The sequence below is a fragment of the Triticum aestivum genome, chromosome 3A (genome assembly GCF_018294505.1).
Source record: "Triticum aestivum cultivar Chinese Spring chromosome 3A, IWGSC CS RefSeq v2.1, whole genome shotgun sequence".
Lineage (NCBI taxonomy): Eukaryota > Viridiplantae > Streptophyta > Magnoliopsida > Poales > Poaceae > Triticum > Triticum aestivum.
The window spans coordinates 55,509,581-55,529,507 of record NC_057800.1 but is presented as its reverse complement, the minus strand read 5'-3'; the positions used below and the strand labels follow the sequence as shown (position 1 = coordinate 55,529,507).

Here is a 19,927-nt window from a genome sequence, read left to right as displayed (position 1 = left end):
GTCGCGCCCCAATGGCCGTAGTGGCCGGCCCCGGCCCTCTCCGCGCCCCCCACGCCACCCAGGTCCGTGCCGATGCAGCCGCAGCTGCCGGCCCCGCCACCGTCCAGCTCGGGGCCCGGGTCTACCATACAAGGAGGCGTACCGATCCAGCAAGTGCGCTTTCCGCCGTCGCCGTCCCCAATACTGGCCTGGCTGACCGGATCATCGCCACCCCCCGTCACAGTGGCCGGCCCACTCTACAGTACGGCGATCCCTCCGACTCGGCGGGGAACTACACGGGCCGCGGCCATGCTAACCGGGCGCCCCAGTCCTTGCTGCTTCGCACCTCCGAGGCAATCGGCCACGGCGCCCCGCCACAGACACCGCCGCAGTTTGCCAAACTGGACTTCGCCACTTATGACGGCACGGAGGACCCCCTCAACTGGCTCAACCAGTGCGAGCAGTTCTTTCGCGGGCAGCGCACCCTTGCCTCGGAGCGTACCTAGCTCGCCTCTTACCACCTTCGCGGCACGACATAGACCTGGTACTACGCCCTCGAGCAGGACGAGGGCAGTATGTCCCCTTGGGAGCGCTTCCGCGAGCTCTGCCTCCTTCGTTTTAGGCCATCGATCTGCGGGAGCCGCCTGGCAGAGCTAGGCCGCCTTCCCTTCACCTCCACGGTGCAGGACTTCGCCGACCGTTTCCAGGCCTTGGCTTGCCACGTGTCAGGTGTGACGGCGCAGCAGCGGGCCGACTTCTTCGTCGGTGGACTCCCGGATCACATACGCGTGGACGTGGAGCTCCGGGGACCCCAGGATCTCCAGACGGCCATGTATTACGCCCACGCCTTCGAGTGCCGCGTCTAGGCTGTGCAGCAGGCAGCCCCAGCTCGAGGAGGCCGACGGGCCGCCCGACAATCCCCGGCACCGGCCCGGCCACCCCCGGCCGCTCCGGTGACTACCACCCCGGCTGCGACGTGGCCTTTCCGTCGCCTTTCTCAGGCAGAGCAGCTGGAGCGTCAGCGCTTGGGGCTTTGCTTTTAACTGCGATGAGCCCTACGCGTCGGGCCATGTCTACCCGCGACTCTTCTACTTGGAGACGGCCGACTACACTGAGGAGGACGCCTCGGGTGAGGGGCTCGACGCCGCAGCTGCCGAGGCCGCGCCCGCGGCCGCCCCAGTGACAACACTCGTGGTCTCGCTCCATGCGCTTGCCGGCATCCGCGATGAGCGGACCATGCTCTTGCCAGTGATGATACACGGCGAGCGCCTGGTGGCCCTTCTGGATACGGGCTCCACACATAACTTCCTGCCCGAGGCTACCATGCGCCGCTTAGCGCTTCAGCCGACGGGCGGGGAGCATCTTCGGGTCACGGTGGCCAACGGCGATCGTCTCCGGTGTCATGGGCTCACGCGAAACGTACCCATCACCATCGGCGACGAGCACTTCACCATCACGTGTGCAGGCATCGACTTGGGCTGCTTCGACTTCATCCTTGGTGTCGACTTCTTGCGGACCCTGGGTCCCATCCTTTGGGATTTCGACACCTTGACGATGTCCTTCTGGTGTCTCGGCCGCCGCGTCCGGTGGGAGGGCGCCTCACCGTCGACGCCCCAACTTCAGCTGGCGACGACCACTACCGAGGCTGAGCACCCACTCTTGGAGCACCTCCTGCAGCAGCACAGCGACCTCTTCGACGAGCTGCGGGGCCTTCCGCCTGCCCGGGTGTACGATCACCGCATTCATCTCCTGCCGGGCTCGGCGCCGGTGGCGGTCCGGCCATACCGCTATCCGCAGCTGCAGAAGGACGAGCTGGAGTGCTAGTGTGCACTCATGCTCGCCGCGGGCATCATCTGGATCTCCACATTGCCGGTACTCCTCGTCCGCAAGTCAGACGGCACGTGGCGCTTCTGCATCGACTACCGCGCCCTCAATGCCCTGACACTTAAGGACAAGTTTCCTATTCCGGTGGTCGATGAGCTCCTGGATGAGCTACATGGGGCGCGCTTCTTCACCAAACTCAATCTCCAGTCGGGTTACCACCAGGTGCGCATGCACCCGGATGATATCGCCAAGACGGCGTTTCGGACTCATCACGGCCACTTCGACTTCTTGGTCATGCCGTTTGGTCTCTCCAATGCACCCGACGACTTTTCAAGCTCTGATGAACGATGTCCTCCGCCCTTACTTGCGCCGGTTTGTGCTCGTTTTCTTTGATGATATTCTTATCTATAGCGCCTCGTGGACGGAGCACCTTCATCACATCGCCATCGTCTTCAACGAGCTTCGAGCGCATCTTCACCTTAAGCACTCGAAGTGCTCATTCGGGACGCCTACCTCGGTCGCGTCATCTCGGCTGAGGGGGTGGCCATGGACGCCGACAAGGTGGCGGCCGTCGCCGCCTAGCCGAACCCGCATTCACCGCGGGCTCTTCGCGGGTTTCTGGGCCTCGCGGGCTACTACCGGAAATTTATCCGGGAGTTCGGCCTCATCGCGTCTCCACTCACGCGCCTGCTCCGTCGCGACGCCTTTGCCTGGGATGAGGAGGCGACCGTGGCGTTCAAGGCCCTCAAGGGGGCCCTCACGACAGGGCCCGTCCTTCAGATGCCGGACTTCGACTGGCCATTCATTGTGGACTGCGACGCTTCCGGTGCAGGGTTCGGTGTCATCCTTCATCAGGGCGATGGACCCCTCGCATTCTTCAGCAGGCCCTTCGCCGCGCGCCATCTTAAGCTCGCGGCGTATGAGCGAGAGCTCATTGGATTGGTGCAGGCAGTGCGCCATTGGCGGCCCTATCTGTGGGGTCGGTCTTTCCGGATTCGCACGGACCACTACAGCCTCAAGTTCTTGTTGGACCAGAGGCTCTCGACCGTGCCGCATCACCAGTGGATCAGCAAGCTCTTCGGCTTCGACTTCACCGTCGAGTACCGCCCAGGCCGCCTTAACACCGTGGCCGACGCCCTGTCTCGCCGCGATGCCAACCACGACACTACCGGGGGCGACTCCGAAGGGGCGGCACTCTGCATACGCTCAGGGCCTACGTTCGCTCTCTTCACCGACATCCACCGGGTGACAGCCGCCGCGCCAGACGCCCTCCTCCTTCAGCAGCAACTGGCTGCGGGTGAGCTAGAGGAGTCGTGGCGCCTTGCCGACGGATTGCTCCTTCATGGGCGCCGGGTCTTCGTGCCGGCGCACGACGATCTCCATCACCAGGTGCTGCTACTGGCCCACTCAGCGGGCCATGAGGGTGTGCAGAAAACCCTCCATCGTCTCCGTGCCGACTTCTACATCCCAGGTGATCGGGCCCTGGTCCGTGACTGGGTCCGGTCTTGTGTGACGTGCCAGTGTAACAAGACAGACACTCCTGCCGGCTGATCTGCTCCAGCCCTTGGAGGTGCCGTCTCAGGTCTGGGCGGATATCTCCATGGACTTCATTGAGGGCCTCCCCAAGGTGGGCGGCAAATCGGTCATTCTCACGGTGGTCGACCGCTTCTCCAAGTATGCTCACTTCATCGCGCTCGGTCATCCCTACACTGCTGCATCTGTGGCTCGTGCCTTCTTCGACGGTATCGTCCGCCTCCACGGGGTTCCCTCTTCGATCGTCAGCGATCGAGACCTGGTGTTCACTGGCCATGTCTGGCCGATCTCTTCCGGTTGGCGGGCGTGAAGCTCCGCCTGAGCATGGCCTTCCATCCTCAGACGGACGACCAATCTGAGGTTGTCAACAAGGTGATTGCCATGTATTTGCGTTGTGTCACAGGTGATCATCCTCGCGCTTGGGTGGATTGGCTCTCGTGGGCGGAGTACTGCTACAACACCTCCTATCACTCCGCCCTGCGCGCCACTCCATTTGAGGTGGTCTACGGCTGGCCGCCCCCGCCCATACTGCCGGTTGATCCGGCGACGGCTCGGACAAAGGTGGCCGGTGATTTCATGCGGCGCCATGACGAGATGCTGGCCGAGGTCCGGCAACGCCTCCTTCAGGCCCAGCAGCTGGCCAAGCACTACTATGACGACCACCATCGCGAGGCGGAGTTCGCGGTGGGTGACTGGGTTTGGTTGCGTCTCCTTCATCGCTCTACGCAGTCGCTGGACCCACGCGCGAAGCGCAAGCTGGGCCCTCGCTACGCCGGGCCCTTTGCTGTTTTGGAGCGCATCGGGAAGGTGGCCTACCGTCTTCAGCTTCCGGCGGGTGCCCGCATCCACGACGTCTTCCATGTGGGGCTGCTGAAGCCCTTCCGCGGGGAGCCACCCGCGGCCCCTCTGGCGCTTCCTCCGACCTTCGACGGGCGCCTCCTTCCGGAGCCGGAGAAGGTCTTGAAGGCGCAGCTTCGTCGCGGGGTGTGGTATGTGTTGATTCAGTGGGCTGGCCTCCCAGAGGAGGACGCTACTTGGGAGCAGCGCGACGAGTTCCGCCAACACTACCCCGACTTTCAGCTCCAGGACGAGCTGTTTGCGCAGGCGGGGAGAGATGTTATGACCGGGCAGCCGTAGGAGGCCCACTGGGCATATTTAGTTAGGGGCTTAGCCCGCAAGTTATCTATTTTATTTTCTATTGTGGTTATATATACTAGTTGTAAGACTCGTTCATGAGGAAGCAATAAGAATAATTCTATTGCCCGGCTCCCAGAGGAGCCGGACCCTAACCCTAGCCGCCTCCTGCTCTTTGCGCCGCCTCCTCCTCCCTCGCACAGCACGACGGCGCCCTGTCGCCGGCGACCGCGAGCTCCGCCACGTCCAGCACCCTCCTTCCCCTACAACCTCCACCCTAGACCCGGTAGGGTCCTAGCTCCTACCAATATCCATACTCCAAATTTTGGTTTATTTTTATAGATATAGATATATGTTCCAGCATAATCAGTGTTGCAGTTTTCAAAATGAATGGGTTGTAACCAAATGCATTGCTCGAAAAGAATTGGATAGTTAAATATTTCAGTTGTCCTCTAATAGAAAACTTGTTGACTGTCAGCTAACAACACTAGTGCTACTTTTGATGGAAATCTCTGACAGGCCCAAATGGCACAGGCCCGGGAAGGTCCAGGACCATGCATCCACAAAGTGTACCAGCGGGCTGAATTTTGAGGACAGACATTTAAGAAGGGGTTCTTTGCAAACTGCAGAATGTGGTTTGCAGGTAGTTTTCTGCAAAATGACTGGGAGGGGGCTGAGATGACATCAAATTGACCACAACAAAAATTTCCAGATTTTCAGAAGATAGTGTGTTTCCACCTGATACCCCCTGCTATCCTGGTGGTGTATGTTGATGATATAATGGTAACTGATGATGATGTTGAAGAAATTAAATACCTCAAGGAGAGATTGGGGAAAACATTTGAAGTGAAAGATCTTGGGCCACTTCGTACAAGTATATACAAAGAGAAAGAAAGGGGTTGTACAAGGGCCTAGGCCAGAGAGTTGAGCCAGCAGCCAAGAGGAGCAGCAAGCTCAGAGGAGAGCCTAAAAGATAAAGATGTACATTCCTTTCTAAAGAGGAGAAACCAGGGTTAGTATTCTCAAAAATCTTTCTATTCCTTCTGCTTCCAAATGCACCAGACAACCAAGACGAATACCTCCATGAAGAATGGCTTGGCAAAAGCAGCTTTGGCAGCAATGATGGTGTCATGCTGTTTGCTGCTATCTGAAGAAACACTACAGAATATCCCCTGTTTCTGCGTGCCAGATTCATTCTCAGCCATCGATGCATCATCCTGTGGTTCCCTCATCATCGATACACCCAAGATTAAAGTAGTTGTGGCCAGTGGAGGGGTCCTATGGAGTGATTTCACAGCCCACAACTGTCCATATACCATACAAGGTCATCAGTTTACAGACACTTTCAGGGTTCTGAATCTTAAGGGTATGACATGATCTTAGGGGTGGATTGGCTGAGGAAACATAACCCTTTACAAATGGATTTCATCTTAATGGAAATACGGATTACAACACCAAAGAAGACACTAGTGACCTTTGTGGATGAGACTGTACCCTGGGAAAGACCTCCTGAGATTGTAGACACTGCTGATAAGGTCATGGACCAAGCTGTTTGTGGTTTCTTCTTGTTTACTACTGCCTGCTCTGAACCAATTGCAGCAGCCCAGCAAGTACCTCAAGAGCTCCAACCAGTACTCCAGAAATATGAGAAAATCTTCTCTTCCCCTACTGGCTTACCCCCTAGCAGGCCCTGTGATCATAGAATTCCATTGGTTGAAGGAACAAAGGTTGTAAACCAGAGACCTTACAGAGTTCCTCACCACCAAAAAGAGGTACTTGAGAAAATCATCCAGGACCTCCTAAAAGCTGGCCTCATTAGGCCCAGGTACCAGCCCATTTTCTTCTCCTCTTCTCTTAGTGAAAAAGAAGGATGGTTCATGGAGACTATGCATTGATTATAGGAAGTTGAACTCCGTCACAATTAAAAACAAGTACCCAATACCTATGATAGAAGATCTCCTAGATTAGCTAAAGGGAGCTCAGATTTTCTCCAAGATTGATCTCAGAAATGGCTATCACCAAATTAGAATGGCAGAGGACGATATCCACAAAACTGCTTTCTCCACACTTCAGGGGCACTTTGAATTTCTAGTACTGTCTTTTGGCCTTTCAAATGGCCCTCCAACATTTCAAGCTCTCATGAACTTGCTGTTTGGTCCTTTCAAATTTGTGGTAGTGTTCTTTGACGACATCCTAGTGTTCAGTCAGACCCTAGAACACAAAGTCCACTTGTCCAAAGTATTTGCTACACTCCAAGAAAACCAACTGTATGCCAAACTGGACAAGTGCTCCTTTGGTCAATCTAAAGTAGAATATCTAGGCCATGTTATCAGCAAGGATGGAGTAGCCACTGACCCTGCAAAGATCACAGCAATTCAAGAATGACCAGCACCCACAAATGTCACTGAGCTCAGAAGCTTCCTTGGACTAAGTGGGTATTACAGAAGGTTTATCCAGGGATATGGCCTTATTTGCAGACCCCTGTTTGACTGCTTGAAGAAGGATGCATTTGTTTGGCAAGAACAACAAGAGCAAGCATTCCTCACACTTAAGGACAAGTTAACAAATGCACCTTTCCTAGCCCTACCTGACTTCACTAAGCCCTTCATTTTGGAGGCAGATGCTTGTGGCTATGGACTAGGAGCTGTCTTAATGCAAGAGGGGAGGCCCGTTTCCTATTTCAGCAGAACTATTGGACCAAAAGCAGCAGCCATGTCTACATATGACAAGGAAGCTTTAGCAATTATTGAAGTAGTAAAGAAGTGGAAGCACTACTTAGCAACTTCTCTAGTGATTAGAACAGACCGAGAGAGCCTCAAATACATTCAGGAGCAAAAGTTGACTGAAGGCATACAACATAAATTACTGCTCAAGCTTTTGGGATACAATTTCACAGTAGAATACAAGAAGGGGAAAGAAAATAAAGCTGCTGATGCTTTATCCAGAGTCAAATACATGGTGTCCATGCTCACTGTGAGTACCAACACTCCTACTTGGATAAAAGAGGTAGTCAAGAGCTACAAGTCTGACACAAGGGTGCAGGAACTCATAGCTGAATGTGCTGTCAGTAAAGACAGTCCAAGCTCTTACTCCTACAAAAATGGCATATTGAGATTCCATAACAAAGTTGTGGTTGGCACATCAACTTCCCTCAGAACAGACATTTTAAAAACCTTTCATGCTTCGGAATTAGGAGCCCATTCTGGTGAAAGAGCCACCTACCAACGGGTCAAACTTGTCTTTCATTGGCAAGGCCTCAAACAAGATGTAATTACCTTTGTCAAGGAATGCCCAGTCTGTCAGCTCAACAAAGCAGAGCACTCCCCTTACCCTGGTCTCCTAAAACCCCTGCCTGTTCCTGATTTCGCATGGGCACACATCAGCATGGACTTTGTGGAAGGATTGCCCCTATCTGAGAACAAAAGGTTCACCAAGTATCCACACTTTATAGCCATGAAACACCCCATCACAGTGCAATCTGTGGCAAGAGCCTTCTCTGATACAGTTTTCAAGTTGCATGGCATGCCCTTGGTCATTGTAACTGACAGGGATAAAATCTTCACTAGTCACTTGTGGCAGAAATTGTTCAAGTCCCTCAAGATCAAGCTGCACATGAGCACAAGCTACCACCCACAATCGTATGGACAAACGGAAAGAGTAAACCAATGCCTGGAAAATTATCTCAGATGCATGTGTTTTTAACAGCCTAAAAAGTGACATGGGTGGTTATCCTTGGCTGAATGGTGGTACAGCACCAGTTTCCACACTGCATTGCAAATGACACCCTTCCAGGCCTTATATGGATTCCCTCCCCCCATGATTTGCAGAATCAGCCCTCCCTAACACTATCTGTGAGGACAGTGACAATCTTCTTCAGAACAGGGAAGGGGCCCTCGAAGTTATCAAACAAAATCTCCTCAAAGCACAAGCTAGGATGAAACACTATGCTGACAAAAGAAGGAAAGAAAGGGACGCGGCTAATCTGCACCCGAGCTCATATGCTCCCGCATGAACAGTAAAATCGAAAAAAATTCAAAAAATTCCAAAAAAATTTTGAGTGAAACATTGACAAAAGTTCTAAGTGCCTGCAAAAATTCGTCATGAAATCACATTCCTAGAAGGCGTGGCAAAAAAAACAAAAAAAGTACTCTGAAAAAGCTACTTTCAAACGCATTTTGAAGCACTGAATTTGTTTTTTTTTGCCACGCCTTCTAGGGATGTGATTTCATGACGATTTTTTGCAGGCACTTAGAACTTTTGTCAATGTTTGTCTCAAAAAAAATTTGGAATTTTTTGAATTTTTTTCGATTTTACTGTTCATGCGGGAGCATATGAGCTCGGGTGCAGAATGGACTTTTCGGAAAGAAAGGGACTTCTCTGTGGGAGATATGGTATATTTGAAGTTACAGCCTTATAGGCATACATCCCTAAGCTTGCACAGGCACCTCAAACTGCACTCCAAGTTTTATGGTCCCCTCAAAATTCTTCAGAAGATTGGCAAGGTTGCTTATAAATTGCTCCTACCAGAAAGCTGCCAATTGCACCACACCTTTCATGTGAGCCAGCTCAAGAAGCATATTGGTCCTCTGGTGGTTCCCTCCAAGCACCTGCCCTTGGTAGGATCAGATGGTATGATTCGAATGGAACCTGAAGCAGTTTTGGACAGAAAACTCATCCCCAGACCACAAGGCAACATAAGTACACCAGTAGTCAGATGGCTTGTTAAATGGGTTAACCTGCCCCTTGTAGCTGCTACCTGGGAGGACTCGGCGTTCATTCAAAAGGTGTTCCCATCATTTCAAGCTTGAGGACAAGCTCAGTCTTAATCAGGGGGAATTGTCATGCTGTTTGCTGCTATCTGAAGAAACACTACAGAATATCCCCTGTTTCTGCATGCCAGATTCATTCTCAGCCATCGATGCATCATCCTGTGGCTCGCCCGTCAGGATAATGGTTCGCCAACGGCTGATTGCAGTCGCTCGTCGATCTTCAATCTAACGGCTACGAGTCTCGCTCCTGTCACTGTTTACTTTCCAGAGCGGCATATGCTCTGTTTTATTTCCTTCGCTGCATTCTTGCTGTAATGGCTATAAAGCCAACTCGTTCCTCTCCATTCTGGACATGATTGATGTATCTGGGTGTATACCCTAGCCACCTGTGGCGTGCTGAGCTACTTTCCCCAGTGGCGTGCTGAGCTACTTTCCCCATTTTAAGCAGTATAAACCCTAGCCGAAATTCCCCAATTCTTCTCTGAATTTGTGACAATTGAGTGCTAGATTAGCTCGATTACAGTTCGGTTCCTGACAGATGGCTGGGGTGATAACATCTAGCCACCATTTGTAGCAAGATGGGCATGATTATATCTTGAGGGGGAGTGTGTGATATTAACATTGTACGTGTACTAAATTGAGCAAAGGGTATCCAGGGTAAGATGCAATACATCATTAGTTGGATTACTGAGAATCGGGAAAAACTTACCAGAAGCCACCACCAAAGTAGCAAGGCGATTGCCAGTAGCACTGCGCCTCCCGCTACACCCACCACGATCCAAACAGTCTTGTTCTTGTGTCCTGTATGTAGTTGACACATTATTCAAGGAAAGCATATGACCAACAGAAGAAGCATTCAATTCTGCATCTCATGGTAACTCACCTTTTGTATCCCTGAAGAACTGATAAGGCTCCAAACGGTAACTGCACAACAGGGTAGCCTTTCGCTCACCCATTTGCCCACCACTCAGGCCTGGTGTAGAGGTTAGATCTTCCAAACAGACCTGACACTGAGCAGCTGAAATTCCAGGTAGACAGTCAGCAAGAGTGTATAGTGTGTAGTTGCAGGCACGCTCATCACGACCCTTTTCTCCCGTGGCATATCTTTGAGAAGAATCTGATGCCTTCCTCGCCACATCTGCGATAAGTGTACTGGCATCGTTCTGGAAGGCCTTGCATTGGGTAGGTATAGGGGGACCATCCGCCCTAAGGACTGACTGCGAATCTCCAAGATGAATTTTGATCTTCTTCTCAGCGAACCAGAGGCTGCACGTGTCGTAGTAGATGGAAATACCCTTCCTGAACGTGCAAACAGCCCGGGCATCCTGGAAGGCCTGTGTAAGGCATCTCCTGCAGTCGTCGGCCTCTGTGTCACCGCGGCATCTTGCCAGAGCATATGCTCTATCGTGGCTGGAGCCAACTGCCTGCGTGTGGAACAAAGTGGGGGAGGAGGCGACTGCTTCAGGCAGCGTGGCGGAGAGCTGTTCAAGGTTCTGCTGGTACTTGCTGGGCGCACTGTAGTTCCCACCATCACAGAGGTAACCCCAGTAGCCAGTTGGGCTTGCTGCAGTGACGGTGGTAAGCAGAACCAGTGCAGCCACGACGGCGTGACCTGAAAAGGATAGATGAGCAGCAAGTTAGTGATATATGAAAAGTGATGCAGTTCAAGAAGCAAGAACTGAAATTTAGCCTTATTTACATAATCATTTCTCTACGACTCTACACCCTAAGCACAAACATGAACTCAACAAATGTAGCTAGTAATCTTGTAAAAATGAGATTTTCAGTCATTCCCGTATGCCGCTTCTCAGTTTTATTCAAATAGATTCTAAATGAGCTAGTTAAACTGGCAGTTTCCAGAAACAATATTCTTGGCTATTTAAGAGGCAAAAAACAATCCTAAAGAAACACTACTGGGACTTGGATGACCAGAAGACAGATTCTGTAGGAGTTTGGTGTTTTAGCTTGTTCAACTTGCTTATGTACTTGCAGGTTGATTGAGCGAGTCATTTTCCCGTAATATGTATTTACGTGATTAATCATTATAATTCACATTAATTGGGTGGAGTGACTGATAAAACAAAGCTTAGATTTGACAGGCAAGCAAGCTTGTGAAAATATATAAATAATTCTTGTATTAAGAGAAATCATGCATGTTAGGAATCAAGGGAAAGCTAGTATGCCTTCATAAGTTGCTAGCAACACACAGCACAGTAGAAATCTCTGAAGGTCACACAAAAATCACAGAAAAACGTGGTGAACTATGCGCCTGGCATGCAAGAAATTTCAGTATCCAGATTTAACCCTTTCTCGAAAAACAAAAGATGCAAGAAGTTAACCAGATCTTCTACCCGTTTGATGCGGAGGCAATATGTAACATTAAAATTCCAAGGGAGAATGTGGAGGATTGTCTGGCTTGGAACTATGAAAAAACAGGTATGTTTACTGTTAAGAGCGCCTACAAATTGGCATACTCTCTCAAATCTCAAAGTGGAACTCGTGCTTCTTGTTCGTCTAACGAGCCGTATGACTGAAGTATTTGGGACATTATTTGGAAGTCCAAAGTTCCTGCAAAAGTTAGAGTATTCGGCTGGAGGGTTGCTACAGGCACACTGGCTACAAAGAAGAATAGGTGGAAGCGCTCGCTGGAGATCAGCAGCGTTTGTAGTATTTGCGGCTGTGTGGAGGAAAATGAATTTCCTGCTGTGGTGGCATGCACAAAAAGCAAGGAATGAAATGAGAGCACTGTGGGAGCTCCCAGGTGAAAATATATTCCAGGAGTCGGGATAGGATTGGCTGCAGAATCTGTTATCTACATGCAGCACTGAAACCCGGGCAAAAATTCTACTTCTTCTCTGGCGTTGTTGGCACCTGAGAAATGACTGCATTTTTAAGTCTGGGAAAGAGACAGTAGGCCAATCGGCAGCGTTTCTGGAGCAACATGTTGCTGAACTTGGTGTTGGTGGCCATGGTTCGCTAGCAGGTTCAGGGAAAGAGGCTGTGCAACAGTGGTTCAACACCCCCTGTTTCCCAGATGATCGGCACCAGGAGAACAAGCAATCTCCGTCAATACAGACTGCAAAAGCTTCCACACACAATATTACTAGATGGATTCCCCCTGAGGATGGTTGGGTTAAGTTAAATATGGACGCTGGTTACTCGGCTGACTCCGGGGTGAGTACTGCTGGGCCTATTGCAAGAGACCGCAGGGGGCAGCCGTTTTTTCTCATTGGCAAGGCAGGTCAATTCGAGTGTGACACTGGAGGAAGCAGAGGCGCAAGCTATGCTGGAGGTGGAGGTGGAGACATGTATATGGTGGCTGCTGTGCCAGAAGTGATTAGGGATATCTTAATTACTGATTGTAATGTGCCATCTGAGTGATCTGTATCACTCTTTTCCTCAAAAAAAAATTTGAAAAACAAAAGAGAAAAGGTCATTTTGTAGACAGTAGGAATTTCAAGTCTCGTGTGAATAGTGACTTTCTCTATTTCATAGCAGGATATGTATTATTATTATTATTTGGTTTTTTTATGGTGTGAGTTGAATCTAACTTTATACATGACAGATGTACCTTCTATCAATATTATCAAATTTTGCCAAAAACAAATTCTGAATTTTGGGGGGTATCGAGAACATGATTGGATAAGCATTTTACATATTACAGGGTGGTCCTCCTCACCTCTATACATTTGCATGTCCATTTGTGCCCTGCCTCTGTATGCCCCTCCTCCCCTGGTAACCCTTCTTGGAGAAGAATCAGTACCTGCAAAATCATATTAAATTAGTGAAGTGGATACTTTGATCTTTAATAGGGAGAGCTAAAGAGCAATAATTTGAGGAGGCCAACTTTCATGCTCATTTGTCTGATATTTATACATGGCAGATGTACCTTAAACTATTTGCGTGCCCATTTGTGCCCTGCCTCTGTATGCCCCTCCTCCCCTGATAACCCTTCTTGGAGAAGAATAAGTACCTGCAAAGTCATATTAAATTAGTGAAGTGGATACTTTGATCTTTAATAGGGAGAACTAAAGAGCAATAATTTGAGGAGGCCAACTTTCATGCCCATTTGTCTGATATTTATCCTTCCAATGTGTTTTAATGCGCAAACTCGCAATAGCAGAATATGTACTCCTATTTGATAAGCAAACAAGCTTTCGCAGAGACACAAATATGGCCTCTATGAGCAATAGAATCATGTCTGAATGCTACTACAGCATCCATGCTATTGATCCTAACTGTCAAGAAAAAAAACAGCGATCATGGCCAGTCATTCACTTAGCAGTATATATAGCTTATATAGTAACTATGTAACAGTACCAGCATTTGAGATACTGTTAGGGCACTTTTAGGACTTTCACTGGGATAGGAGAAAAGGCAGTGTAATGGAAAAGAAAACTTGCTCGGAGGACCAGTTTGCCATACTAAAATTTTACACTCAAATATAGGATGCCCTACTTAATTTTTTATAATTCTCCATCACAGTATCATATAGAACACACAAGATCATTTACCTTTACTTAAATATAGGATACCCCTATTTAAGATAATTTTTAAGCTAATGGGCTGGCTTAAATGAGGCCCACTGGCCAATTTAAAGTCAAACAAACTAAAACATCAAACTCTAACTTCAACTAGCCAATTTGATTGAGGGAATCATTTTCGCATAATACATTTTCAGAGGTGGTGGTTCACCCTATAACAGGTGTCACTGATTTGGTTCCGCTTACCTCTAGTCATGAACATGGTGGGTATATGATAGCACCAAATTTATTCAATTCAGCAATTTGATCCATGTTTTCATAATTGTAATTATTTCTAAAAGGTGAGGTCTTAGCGCTGTTTTACAGGTATACCCACGAAAACTTTGCTTTATCGTTGACAAGTGTGTGCCTTTTTCATTTTTCGTAATGTCTTCCATTTATTGTTTACAACATTTATTGTCGACTAATTCACTAGACAGCTCATGACTTATGTTGCGCTAACATATTATATATAGACATGCACAATAGAGATAATGAAAAGAGAGGAGGTTGAGCTCACCTGCCCGTACAGTCCTGTGCAGTCCTAGTTCACAAACTCTACAGAAAAATCAACCTGCAAGTACATTTAAGCAAGTTGAACAAGCTAAAACATCAAACTCCTAAAGTAACCATTTTGAGCGAGTCATTTTCCAGTAATATGTATTTACGTGATTAATCATTATAATTCACATTAATTGGGTGGAGTGACTGATAAAACAAAGCTTAGATTTGACAGGCAAACAAGCTTGTGAAATATATACATAATTCTTGTATTAAGAGAAATCATGCATGTTAGGAATCAAGGGAAAGCTAGTATGCCTTCATAAGTTGCTAGCAACACACAGTACATTAGAAACCTCAGAAGATCACACAAAAATCACGGAACAACGTGGTGAACTATGAGCCTAGCATGCAAGAAATTTCAGTATCCAGATTTAACCCTTTCTTGACAAACAAAAGAGAAAAGGCCATGTTGTAAACAGTAGGAATTTCAAGTTCTCATTTGAATAGTGACTTTCTCTATTATTCATAGCAGGATATGTTTTTTTTTAGGGTGTGAGTAGAATCTAACTTTATACCTGGCAGATGTACCTTAAACTATTTGCGTGCCCATTTGTGCCCTGCCTCTGTATGCCCCTCCTCCCCTGATAACCCTTCTTGGAGAAGAATAAGTACCTGCAAAATCATATTAAATTAGTGAAGTGGATACTTTGATCTTTAATAGGGAGAGCTAAAGAGCAATAATTCGAGGAGGCCAACTTGCATGCTCATTGTTCTGATATCTATCCTTGCAATGTGTTTTAATGTGCAAAGTCACAATAGCAAAATATGTACTCCTATTTGATAAGCAAACAAGCTTTCTCAGAGACACAAATATGGCCTCTATGAGCAATAGAATCATGTCTGAATGCTACTACAGCTTCCATGCTATTGATTCTAACTGTCAAGAAAAAAACCGCAATGATGTCCAGTCATTTACTTAGCAGTATATATAGCCTATATAGTAACTATGTAATAGTACCAGCATTTGAGATACTGTTAGGGCACTTTTAGGACTTTCACTGGGATAGGAGAAAAGGCAGTATAATGGAAAAGAAAACTTGCTCGGAGGACCAGTTTGCCATACTAAAATGTTACACTCGAATATAGGGTGCCCTACCTGATTTTTTATAATTCTCCATCACAGTATCATATAGAACACTCAAGATCGTTTTCCATTACTTAAATATAATAGGATACCCCTATTTAAGATCGTTTTTAAGCTAATGGGCTAGGTTAAATGCGGCCCACTAAATAGATAAGCCTTGTTTTTTATTTTTACATATGTAGAACTAAAAACTAATTTTGAACAATAAATACAATAATAATTCATATGTTATAAAATATAAAATGTTTGTGTATTTTAGGGAAAATGTTCATGTAACTAATTTTGTGTTTTCTAAAAAATGCTTCGTGTTATTTGAAAAATGTAGGAAAAAGGAATACGAAAAGAGAAACAAAAATAGAAGCGGAGGAACAAAAAAGTAACATATTACTCTGGCCCACGCCGGATCAAAATACTCCAGTTCGAGGGGGGTTGGAAAAAAGCGGCAACTTGGACGAGTACTACGCATCGTTCGCTATGTGTGATTCATGGCATTTGCGTCAGGCCATGGTCAGTCATGTCGCTCATCAGGCCACGGGGTTTACGCCCATGAGATATAAATAAGATTTTTTTTCCCTTTTGCATACATTTACCATTAAACAGTTATGGCAAGAGTTGGAGAAAACAAGTAACTCAAGAGATAACAAAAAGCATAATTCCAGGGGCAAAAGGATGCTAGGATAAGCAAGTGAGATGTATCTGATGAAGCCCTCGTCTAGATGAACCTGACATTAAGAAGGGATCGTGGCTTGGTTTTATGCTTTGCTATTCAAAATATTTTCAGTATTTTATTAAGAAATTTAGATTTACCTAAAAATTATTAGAAAATAATCAAAGATATAGCCTAATTTCCATACATGAGCACAAATTACGACATGCTCTTGCTCCTCTATAAATGACACATATTTTTGAAAGAGAGCAAGAACTAACATGTGTACTTGCTATAATGGTGAGATGGATTTTCTATTTACTTCCTTCGTCCCAAAATTCTTGTCTTAAATTTATCTAGATATGAACGTATCTAATACTACTAAAATGTGACTTGATGCATCCGTATTTAGACAAACCTTAGACAAGAATTTTGAGACGGATGGAGTACTAATTTTCAGAAATATTTGAATCGTTGAGAACAGAATCAGCACGCATAAATATGACCAAACAGAATTAAAGAACAAATAAGAGAAGTAAGATACACAGAGCAAAAATCTGTAGGATGAATGAGATTGGCCCTCTTGTCCATTTTGTGTCCGGTTCGACCCATTTCGAGCGTAAATTTACGTCAGGTTTGGGTCGCGGCAGACGGCAAACGGACGCGCGCTCATCTGCGTCGGGGCCGTGTAGCAGGCGGCCACCTACCTCCCACCGCCCAACATCAATGCGCACGCGCGGGTGGCCCCATCTGTCATCTGGCCATTAAACGGCCGCCATCCTTCTTAAATGGGAACCCGTGGACCGGTCGTCGTCCACACTTCCCACTCCGGCCCCTCTTTGCCTCCTCGAAAACCGACACCCCCAAACCCTAGCCGCTCCCCGTCCTCGAAGTCGCCGGCCGGGCGCAGCCATGGGGCTATGGAACTACGGCCGCAAGGGGAAGCACGACCGCGAGGCTGGCTCCTCTTCGGGCCGCCGCCGAGGCTCCATGAAGGAGGAGCCCGCGTCACCGCCGCGCTCCTCCCGTCGAGCCCCCGCGCCGGCCCCCTTCACCATCGCCCCTAGGCCTGCCGGCGAGCGCGATCGGCAGTACCTCAGCACCGATGCGTGACGACGCTATTGGGAGACGAGGACACCGGTCCCGTGGAGCGACGTCCACCTCCCCAACAACTGGCACATCAGCGACGACCGGGTCCCGATCCCGCCGGTGCCGACGAGCGGCCGTGCACGCCGCGATGAGATCGAGCGCCGCTGCCGCCTCCTCCCCGACGACCTCTACTTCGACGATAGGTACGCCCCCGATTCCGGCCTCTAGGACACCTGGCTCCAGGACGAGCACGACACGCGGCGCGCGTCCTACTTCGTCGGCACAATGTCGGGGCCGCGGCGGCCACGTCTGGAGGTGCGTGGGCGTACGCGGGTGTGCGGCCTCACGCCCACGCCGTCGCCTTCCCCGTCTCCGTCACCACCTCCACCTCCTCGCATGACAGCGGAGGAGGAGGCACGGCTCATGCAGCGTGTCATGGAGGACTCCATGAACACGCATGATGAGCGCCAATGGCCGAGCCTCGAGGAGACGATGGCCCTCTCTGCGGCCGGCGACGTTGCCATCCCCGAGTTGGACATGGTGGCGGCGAAGGAGCCGATGCAGGACGCGCCGGTGGCCGCGTTCCACCCGGATTTGGTGGGCCAGCACTGGAGCTGGTCATGCACGGCTCCGGAGATGGCCGACGCCATGGGGGGCGTGAACTGGTGCCCCACGCCGCCGTGGTCACCGGAGCGGGAGGCCTCGCCCGGGAGGAGGTGGTGCAGGCACCTCCAGCCTTCTAGGCCGCCCCCGTGTACCACGCGCCGCCGGCCTACGTCGACCTCGTCAGCGACGACGACGACACCGGCGGCCACTGAAGACGGCGAGGGCCACGGCATCGACGGGCGCAGCAGAAGAACGCGGGCGACGTTTTTTAAATTTTTTATGTCAATTATGGCACTGGGCCGTCAAGTGAACTGCTAAACTGGACCGTTTTGTGGCCGTGACCCCCTAACTATGTTTTATGTTTTTTTAACTGGATTTATTTACTTTTTTAGTCATTTTATTTACGTTTTTCTGTTTTTTTTAATCATGTCCAACGCGGACGTGATTTGGGGTGCGGCCGCACGGTGGGCGTACGCACAACCCAACGGACAAGACCGGACACGGACGAACCCATCACCGTCCCAAAGGAACAAAATCCAGCCAAACCGAACGTCCGTTTAAGGTCATGCGGTGGAGTTGGCCTACCTGAAACACTCCTGACAATGGAGTGTAGCTGGGTTGTGCGGGTACAGGCTGTGCATCGATGCACTTCTCGTCAGCCCTGATGTAACTTCATTCAGCGTTCACGTGCAGTGGCGGAGCTTTGTGTAGACCAACGGGGGCAATAGCCCCCCTTAACTTTTACAACCATTTGAAGAATATGCTCTATTTTAGGCCTAACTAGTGTTTAAACTAGAGATTAGCCCCTCCTTCCCTATTAATTTGCCTCCCTTCAGCTAATGGCCCCGTCTTGGATTATGCTCAAACTCCGCCTCTGTTCACGTGCAGCATCTATATATACCTCTAAATGGAGTATAAATAATTACATCTCTTGTTCTTTTGCCAAGAATGGCCAAACATCACCACCAGGCATCAATAAATAAAAAATAAAAAATATACAACATATAGCATCGTGGGCCCCTCCACCTCCATTGGAGTTGCATCTCTTCCTTCTTTTGCCAACAATGGGCACATTGTGGGCTGCTCCACCTCCATTGGAGTTGCATCACTTCTTCCTTTGCCAAGAATGGGCACATTGTGGGCTGCTCCACCTCCATTGGAGTTGCATCACTTCTTCCTTTGCCAAGAATGGGCAAACACCATGGATGGAATGGATGTACTCAGCAGCTGTTGTGATGATGGATGGGCGCATGGACGCCCATCTCAAGCACCTTGCTCTGAAGAGGCGCCCTTTATGGCTGCTGCCTGTCATGGGCTGCACCATGGCAAATGGTGCAGCCGCCCAAGCTTGATGAAGATTGTTGAGGGGACTGATGGATGGGCGCATGGGCACCCATCTCAACCACCTTGCTCTGGAAAGGCACCCTTTGCTGCTGCCTGTCATGGGCTGGGCCATGGCAAAAGGTGCGGCGGCCTAGGACCCATCCATAGTATTGAGTGGCACGTCCCCATTGGACCTTGACAAGTCTTATGGTGGCAAGCTTGTAGCAGCATGAGACAACAAGATGAGTGGAGGCACCACCTTCCTTGTAGATACATTATATTGATGACTTTCCTGCAATTTAGGAAGGCAAAGTTTCCGAACTACTCCCTCTGTCCCAAAATATAAGAACGTTTTTAACACTACACTAGTGTAAAAAACGTTCTTATATTATGGGACGGAGGGAGTAGTAAAAAGAGAGAAAACTAAAACTTGAGATCCAACCTGTGCACCTTACCGGTAGTGCTAGTGATGGTAAAGTTCAACCCATCAGCCCTTCAGAACTCTGTAAGGGTGGTGAGTGTGACAGCCTAGGGCCCATCCAAAATAAGGGCATGACTGAACAATCTTCATCAAGCTCCGCCACTGAGTGGTGGAACATGACTGAACATTAACTGCCCATAAGAAAGCCGCCGTGTTATTTGCAGAAGCAGATCGATGTAAGAACCAGAGCCTCACATGTGCTTGTTGATCTCTAATTTTGGATCTTGGTTTTTAATTCTGCTTGGTTTGTTTGGAACTACAGGAGTTGTGCCCAGGATTGACTCTCGCAAACTTAGACCTGACACTAAAAGATGGATGTGGTAAGATGACATTCAATTTGTTTAGTGATGTACTTTTTCCGCAAAGTTGTTT

At 49.0% G+C, this 19,927-nt stretch overlaps 1 protein-coding gene across 5 annotated transcripts in view; it reads right to left on the bottom strand.

The window, feature by feature from the left end:
- LOC123060233 (cysteine-rich receptor-like protein kinase 10) overlaps positions 1–19,927 on the bottom strand; it is a 42,601-nt gene that overhangs the window by 19,567 nt on the left and 3,107 nt on the right. For 3 of the 5 annotated variants that reach the window (XM_044482834.1, XM_044482835.1, XM_044482831.1), the window contains exons 3-8: positions 14,842–14,938; positions 14,283–14,336; positions 13,129–13,212; positions 12,919–13,002; positions 10,123–10,851; positions 9,949–10,040 (exon numbers count right to left, since the gene is read on the bottom strand). In XM_044482834.1, coding sequence (XP_044338769.1) covers positions 9,949–10,040; positions 10,123–10,851; positions 12,919–12,940 — 843 coding nt within the window. In that variant the 5' untranslated portion in view covers positions 12,941–13,002; positions 13,129–13,212; positions 14,283–14,336; positions 14,842–14,938. Of the gene's footprint in view, positions 1–9,948; positions 10,041–10,122; positions 10,852–12,918; positions 13,003–13,128; positions 13,213–14,282; positions 14,337–14,841; positions 14,939–19,927 lie in introns of those variants that run through there. The other 2 variants (XM_044482832.1, XM_044482833.1) reach the window with 2 other exon arrangements.